At 29.4% G+C, this 9075-nt stretch overlaps 1 protein-coding gene across 1 annotated transcript; it reads left to right on the forward strand.

Annotated features, from left to right (window-relative positions):
* Positions 1 to 1714: 1714 nt before the first annotated feature.
* On the forward strand, positions 1715 to 5220 carry LOC139858019 (transcription factor bHLH71-like). Its single transcript, XM_071846875.1, has 3 exons — positions 1715 to 2230; positions 3240 to 3671; positions 4864 to 5220. The coding sequence occupies exons 1-3, from the start codon at positions 1715 to 1717 to the stop codon at positions 4996 to 4998; spliced, it is 1083 nt and encodes a 360-aa protein (XP_071702976.1). The 3' UTR covers positions 4999 to 5220.
* Positions 5221 to 9075: the final 3855 nt, after the last annotated feature.

Genomic DNA, 9075 nt, shown 5'->3' on the forward strand with positions numbered 1-9075 from the left:
TCTTTAAAGTTCCGGTGATGAGAAATCGTGTTGTTGAACTTTGTTAAAAACTTTTTCTTTTGGAAGTTCTTATCTTTGTTGTTCTCATAGTTACATTGATTTATGTAATGTTGATGTGCTATTGAGAATCTTCTTCTTTTGAAGATTCTCTTTTTCTTTGTATATTTCTTGTTTTCTTGAAATATAGTTGAGTATTTGAGTTGACTTGATTTGTTGATGAGAGAGAGCTTTAATGACGTAGCTTGAGATGTGTGATCTTCTCTTGCTCCCCTTAAATTGGTCATTATCTCTTGCTCCCCCTTGATTGGACAATATTGTTGCGGAAGATTGATTGGTAAGCTTGATTGAAGATAAACTGTTTAAGATCTTATTTTGGTGTTGATCTTGAATTGATGGAGGAAGCATTTGATACATAACTTTTTCTCCCTCTCATGACGTATTTGTGAGATGAATACATCATGATTAAATTGTTGATATGATGACATGACCCGTATAAGTAAGTGATAAGAATCAGTTGTAGAAGGATGTGTTAACCACAACTATTCCTTGTGTTTTAAGAAAATGACACGGTGCAAGTATCAAGTTCTAATAGGTACGTTGTGTGGGTTAAGATGAGCAAAGATGCTGGGTTTGAGATGCTAATGGTTCTTGTGTAGTTGTTTGTATTTAGTTGTTTTCAATGTTGCAATGGGTTGACAGGCTGTTTGTATTCTAAATATTTAGGTTGGTAAAAAGATGTGATTGTTTCAATTAGATCGTTGAATCTATACTAACATGCTAAGGATCAGTCACATAAATTTAATTGATATTCAAATCGCATTAGTTTTTTTTTTCTTTTTTGAACAATAATATTATTAACTAGTGAAATGACCCGTGGAACCACGAGTTTGGTTAAACGAAACAGTTTAATGATATTTTTAGGAATTAAGTGAATATAAATGCTAAAGTCGTTTAGTTTAATGACCGTAAAACCACGGATTCTGACTAAGAAACTTGTTGTTTTTACAAACATATAGAGACATGTATTTTCGTATACATATGTAACTTAATTAATCCTGTAAGGAGAATTCATATTTGAATATTAATATTATAATAATAATTATTATATTTATAATAATAATAATTAATAATAATAATAATAATAATAATAATAATAATAATATTAATAATAATAATAATAATAATATTAATAATAATAATAAAGTTTGCTTAAAAATTGAGTATTTATATTTTTAATAATAATTATAACTAATAACAAATGTCTTTTGAAATTTTTTTAAAAATTGTAAAGATTAAATTATATCTTAATCATAATAATTAAATTATAATTAATTGTAAAGATTAAATTTTAATTGTAAATTAAATTGATTTATGATGTCATCCAAGTGGGTTAGATTTTTTTCTATTTTCTTTTTGATTTTTTTCAATGAAGTAAAATGACTGTTTATGATGTTATAATTATAGCATTTTAATATTAACTATAGATATAGATAGATAGATAGATAGATAGATAGATAGATAGATAGATAGATAAACGACGTAACCCCTTAGTAATGCACCAGAGAATCAAATCGTTTTAATTTTATTTTTCTTTTATTTTTCGATAAAAAAAATTAATACTAGGACTACCCTAGCCTAATACTCAGTAGTAGTAAAATAGTAAAAGTAAAATAATATAAAAGGATAAGTGTAAACAAACACAATAGCCTAAAGTATGGCCTTAGAAACCCTTTCTTCCAAAGAACACCTCAACTTTATAATTTATGACACCATTTCTGCAACCCCTTTTACCTGCTATGACTCTTCTGAAACTACCACCACCATTAATCCTCCTTGTAGTTTCTTTTGTCACCTTGAAAATCAAAACCCTAATCCTTCTTTAAATCAAGATTTCTCAGATGCAACTGCTATGGATACTATTATGACTTCTAATTCTTCTTTAACTACAACTACTGATAAGATGTATATGGCTGTTACATCTTATTGTAATGAAAAAATCCCAAAAACTAATTTTTTTAATAATAATAATAATTGTAATAATCAGAATTTAGGGGTTCAAGTTGGTGGAAGTAAGAAAAAAAGGAGAAGAAGGCCTAGGGTTTGTAAGAATAAAGAAGAAGCTGAAACTCAAAGAATGATTCACATTGCCGTAGAAAGAAATCGACGGAAACAAATGAATGAACATCTTGCCGTTTTAAGGTCTCTCATGCCGGAATCTTATGCTCAAAGGGTTTGTTTCTTTCCTTCATTTATATTCAATTTAAATTTTATATCCATTTATGTAATTAAAATAAGTTTTTTTTTTTTTCCTTGGAGTTAAGATTTCTTAATATGAACTAGTAATTAATAAGAGGAAAAAAAAATATTTTTGGATGTGTGAGAATATTTTGTATCTAAAACTGAACTATAGCTAATTTCATACCCACAAATATTAAATCTTTTTTAACTTCCAATATTAATGTTTTTGTGTAATGAGATTTTCAATTTCAGTATATTCATTAGTAAAAATTGATTAAAAGTAATTAAATCATTGTAACAAATTAGTACGGTGTATTTAATTTAGTTGAAATTGGTTAGTAAAATTATGAATCTTGAAATGTTTTCTTTATAGTATCAGAAACAATTTTAGTTTTAAATCCTTAAACAACCGACATGATTAAGATGAAAGTTTGATGTTGAAATCTGTTTAATTACATCACCTTGTCGATATTTATCTCTCTCATGGTACAAGTAAGGATGATGTTATTTCTATCATATACAACGTATACTTGTTATGTTAGAAATCAAGGATACCGTTGTATAACCCTATATAACAGATCCTATTTAAGTAAAGTCGTTATACAACATATATTGTATTATCTTTATATTTGGATAAATCTATCATATCATCCATTAACATCTTATATTATATAGAAGATTTAGATTTATTAAAAATGCACTGAATTTCTTGTATTATGGTGTTAATATCAAGATCCAATCTTAATCACTTTAAATGTATAAACTTTGCTTGAACTCTCAAAGTATTCTTTCTTTTTAAGATCCTTTTCTTGTCAATATGTCGGATATGATGCAATGAACAACAATAACATGCCAAAGTTTTGTTGTTACAGATGCTTGACTTATAATTAATAATTTAAGTTAAAATTACATTATTAATTATTCATTCCCAAGATGTACATTGTTTTATTTTACATAATGACATTTATACCCTTAATTTGTGTTGTATCATTTTTTTCAAGGGTGACCAAGCTTCAATAGTTGGTGGTGCTATAGATTTTGTGAAGGAGCTTGAACATCTATTGCATTCTCTTGAAGCTCAAAAATTCATCTTCACTCAACAACAAACACAACAAGAACAAAAAGAAGATGGACAAAAGAGTAATTTCACAAAATTATCATCAAATAATGCACCTCCTTTTGCACAATTCTTTTCTTACCCTCAATATACTTGTTCTCAAATTCCCAACAAGTATACTTCAAAAAGCAAGGCTGGCATTGCAGATATTGAAGTAACTTTGATCGAAAAGCACGCTAATTTACGCGTTTTATTGCATAAACATTTCACTCAGCTTTCGAAAATGGTGGCTTGTTTTCAAACACTTCATATGTCCGTACTCCATCTCAATGTCACCACCTTGGAACCGTTAGTTCTCTATTCCATTAGTCTCAAGGTACGTAAATTAAAAACGTTGAACTCTTTCAAAATTTTATAAAAGTTTGTACAGTTTTTACCAAAATAAATAATTGTTCATGTGTATATAATGTTCATGCAAAAGTGTGCACATGAAAATGACCTTACATTGTATGACTTCACAGTAAAAATAACCAGCTTTTGAGATACTAGTAGTACTTTCCTTTTTAATCAATAGACACAAATTTCTTTTTCTTCTAACATAGTATAAAACTTTCATCATGGTCAGGGGAAAAACATTAACGGTCCTGCTCAATTTTTTGGTTGCAAATTTACCATAATTAATTTTTACATAGAAAAAGTGTCAACCTTAATATCTGTTCAAGGTTGTTGCTTTTACATCGGCTCGGCTCGCCTCACCTTTTGACAGACTATTGGCTTGGTTAGAATAGGATCGCGTTCTAATTTCGAGGTGTGCCGGTATTTTGTCCTATTTTGTTTTGGTAAATTCTTTTATCGGTTGATGAAATTCCTTGGTTATATTAAAGTTTTCGACTTTTCGTTATTTGCCACAAGAAAATTAATATATGTATATCTCTGTCAGTGTAATTTTCCAAAAAAAAAAAAGATTAATAAATATTACTTAGTATTAGACTTTTTAATTTAACTTTTTAATTGCTCTCAACTCCTCGTAGGTTTTAGTTAAATTCAGTTAAAATTACCTTAAATATAAGAGTAAAATTGATATTTATCTAAACTATTCAACTATTTGTAAATTCAATAAATTTTCTTACATAAACTTATTTTACAAGATGAATGAAGTATTTAATTCCCCTAGTTATAGTAAGTTTGTATGTGTATAAAACACATTGATTTTTTGGGTAAGCAAAAAACGCTCCTATGAACGAGCACATTGGCTCTCCATAGAAGGTAAAACCTCGGGTAATCAAGTCTTCTGAGCGCGAGACCTGGTAGCGGATGAATTGTGCATTATAAAACACATTGATAAGACATGGAAAAATAATACTACTAATTATACTAAAAGGGCAATTTTGGGAATTCCACCAGGTGTGACCTTATTCCGTTGATGTATTGGAAATGTTAGGTAGAAAAGGATGTTTGTTTCCGTAAACTTTGTTGTTTTTTAGTTTAGGTAATTTTGTATTTTTAATTAAAATTAAGGAAATTATTCAACATAAAATTAAATATTCATGAAATAAAAAACTTTACAGATTGAAGAAGGATGCAGACTAAACTCAGCAGACGAGATAGCAGGCGCAGTCCACCAGATGCTCGGAATTATCGAGGAAGAAGCTACCCTATGTGTTGTTGATTCTGTAAACTACAAACTAATACGGACTAGTTAATTAATTGGAGTATAATTAAGCTCGCCTAGCTGTTTGTGTTTAAAATTACCATTTTACCCTTTTTGGCTTTGGTAAAATCACCATAATGCCCTATCTTTATCAGTAGATCGAATTTGATATTGCCATTGCTTGTCATGTAAGACGGAGTATGACATTAGTTGAGCTAGATGTTTTTGTTAATAAGGCTAGTTGAGTGAAGAGAGTTGAATATTATGAATAATTAAGCTATTATGTATAATATCATTTATATTTACTCGTAAATGGTATTCTTACCCATTATTTGTGAAAAAAGCGCAAATAAATCTACGCTTAATTTGTAAGATAATCTGTAAGGAACTATAGGGGTATATGTATCGATGCAAACAAAAAATTCCATTGTAGTTTATAGATTCATCACGGGTTGTTGTATCTGTAGGGTCTAGTTGTTTATTTTTATTTGAATAAAAAATGAAATAATGATATCGGTAACTCGCATCGTACAAGCATGATGCGATAGGGTGACCATGAGATGTAACAGAAGTTGTTTGAAAAGTAACTACTTATAACATATATGTTAACAATAACATTGTGCTACATTAGCGTCATTTCAATCAGCACTCCCTTTATATCACTTATCTATCACATTACGGTAGTATTCATGACATAAATTTTCACAATCATTACGATTACATAAATAAATAGAAATACGACTAGGTTAAATAGTAAGAAAAACATTATGATTACATAAAATGCATAAAAAAACATTACATAAATAAAATAAAAAAACATTATAATTACATAAATAAATAGAAATACGATTACATAAACGAAAACTACGAGTATGAAAATTAATTGTTGTGGTACTCCTCATCACTGCTATGAAGAAGGTCGTCAATATATACTTTTAGTGTACAATTCAATTCGTTCCGAGTGTACCACAACTTTCCCGATTATTTCATACCATTTTTTCGTTTAAAGAAACGGAGTTCTTTCCAGTATTCATCATAATATGCAAACTCCAATGCATCGATATCAAGTTACCGTCTTAACAAATCGAACGAACACCCTAAATTAAAGTCGTTAACGTCAACATCTTCTAACGTTTTTTATTCCACCACCGTGGTACCGTCTCATGTCTTCCCTAAAAAATCCACCATAACAAACATCAAATGTAACGAAAAACGAAGTCATGATAAAGTTGAAAAAATTGGATGAAATTGAAATGGTAAAATGGTAGTGAAGAAATATGAAATGATTTGGAATTGGAAGTGAAATGGTAATGAAATGGTAGGTTATATTTATAGTAGGGTAAATATTGGCTTATAATATATATATATATATATATATATATATATATATATATATATATATATATATATATATATATATATATATATATATATATATATATATATATATATATATATATATATATATATTTCATGTTTTGATAACTTTGGTTTTCAAGACATGATAATGCATAAGAATATCTACAAAACGATATACATGCATAATTCATGCCCTAGGTAGTTCATGTTCTCATTTGTTATGAAACATCATCATCATTTTTTGACAAACCCTTTGATCCAAATCACCCTTTTGTTCTACATTTACTTCATTTTCACATGGTATATCAAATGGTGTATTATGAACCATGTACCGATCAATACCACTGCTGACTTATGCAACCATTCTTAATGTTTTTTTTTTCTTTCTTAGACACAAAATAGATGTATTGTAAAGTGTTAGTCGTAAAGTATAATTACCTTGAATATCATTACACCTTACATTTCACACACACTTTAGAACTATGTAAACTAGGCACACAATTGAATATCATTTTTTTTTTTTGGTAAGCGAGGAAACCCTCCTATGAACGAGCATATTGACTCCCCCATAGAAGGTAAAACCTCGGGTACATGTACATCTTCATATTACACACAAACGGCTACATGTACACATACTTGCATACACGATCATAAACATAAATTCTGAAATCATTACCTTTCAAGTGGTATCAGAGCAGAAGAACTAAGTTTAATCGATCCAGTACTTCGATATTATCGATTAATTCATTCTTCATCTTCATAAGGTTCATCAAACTTCCAGAACTTCCTTTTTTTGCATCCGTAAAACTTCAAATTGATCAATAACGATCATACATGATCATCTTCAATAATACTCGTTCACAATCAGAAAGAATTTAAAGTAGTAAATTTGGCCGAAAATTGAAAAAGTTTTGCTGGTGGTTCGTTTTAGTCAAGACGGTGTTTTAGATCAATTCAACAAAATCTGCAAATACATAAGTGTTCTAAATCATATTGTGAAGCTATATAATTCATTAATTCAGTCTGAGAAATATTTAAAAACAAGATTAGAGAGACAGTCATCAAATGAGTCTCCGTATATCGAGAAATCATCAATAATACTTCCATGAAACATAAAAAGTTATCAATAAAAGTATATTTAATCTGAATCCATCCATGTGTAAGCATGCTAACTTTCTCCATTTCCATATTGACATTGGCACTATTGTAAGAAATGTTAATTACTTTTTGATTCTTAGAGCGCCAGATGTATCAATCCCGAAATAGTAAATTTGCATCATCACGTAGAATGTTTAAAATGTTTTATTGTTAGTTATTATATTATTTACTTAGATATTTATGTTGTATTTTCATTTTTTTTTTTCAAGTTTAGGCTTTAAATTGTAATTCATACGAAGTCTAAGGATAAAAAGTGTAGATTCATTTATTTTATCTCATAATTCGTTGCCTAAATCTGGATTTCATTTCTTCTTCATCTAAACATTTTCTTAATCTTAAAATCACAAAACACCCAGATAATTAAAATCAAAATACACCCAAAAATTGGCACTATCATAAGAAATGTTAATTAGTTTCTGATTCTTAGAGCGCCAGATGTATCAATTAGGAAAGAGTCGATTGGCATCATCACCTAGATTGGAAACCTCTTAGACCATATATAATAGTGAGGGTGTGATGAGCTGTAATGAGTGTTTTGTGGGGTATAGTGCTGATTTGGCAAATGTGATGGTGTGATAGCGTGATGGTTGTGTGATAGGACAATATGTCCAACCTTTTTATTTTCTTTTTCATTTCTTATTTGATATATTTATTATTAGATTTAATATATTAATGATATTAATTAATTTAGAATGTTTTTTTGTTAGTTATTATATTATTTACTTAGATTATTTAGATATTTATGTTGTTGTATTTTTTATTTTTCGAGTTTACGCTTTAAATTGTAATTCATACGAAGTCTAAGGATAAAAGTGTAAATTCATTTATTTTATCTCCTCTTTCATTACTTAAATCTGGATCTCATTTCTTCTTCATCTAAACATTTTCTTCATCCTAAAATCAGAAAACACCCAGATAATTAGAATCAAAATACACCCAAAAATTAAAATCAAACTAAAACTATAAATACATGGAAGCTTCTGATTGGGTAACGCTCCCTCACGCCATTTTTCCTTCTCGTTATGCAGGCATCGTGCCAGATGATTTTGCTATCCAACACGTCGCGCTGCGGCATGATGGTGATGATTTCGGAGCTATAACGCAACGTTAATAATGGTCTTATGTTTCGAATGCTCGAATAATGAGGATCTTGATTTCTTCATTATTCTTTTAAACAACTGAAGGAGACAATTTTGGTTGGGAGATTAGAGAATTAGAGAGTTGAGAGAATTGGGGGATATGAGATGAAGTTGAAAGTGCCCTAATTAAGAAAATTAACAACAACAACAATACCCAATCCCACACTTGTAGGGTATGGGGGAGGTGAGACGTAGACAATCCTACCTCTACCCTAGGACAAAGAGAAGTCATTTCACCACCCCGAGTGAAACACTCACAAGGGTAGAGAAAGTCCTCCCTCTCTATGTTCGACGGATAAAGAGATTGCTTGCAACGGACCTCCGGCCAAAAAAAAAAAAAAATAAAAAAAAAAAAAAAATTAAATGCCAACGCCATGAAAATGGTGGAACGAATTTCCATGGGTTTTAAAATGTTGCCTGGGATTCGATTTAGGCTCTAAGCGACAGTCAAGTCGCCAATAATTAGACGCTTG

This window comes from Rutidosis leptorrhynchoides, chromosome 7 (genome assembly GCF_046630445.1).
Source record: "Rutidosis leptorrhynchoides isolate AG116_Rl617_1_P2 chromosome 7, CSIRO_AGI_Rlap_v1, whole genome shotgun sequence".
In the NCBI taxonomy this organism is placed as follows: domain Eukaryota; kingdom Viridiplantae; phylum Streptophyta; class Magnoliopsida; order Asterales; family Asteraceae; genus Rutidosis; species Rutidosis leptorrhynchoides.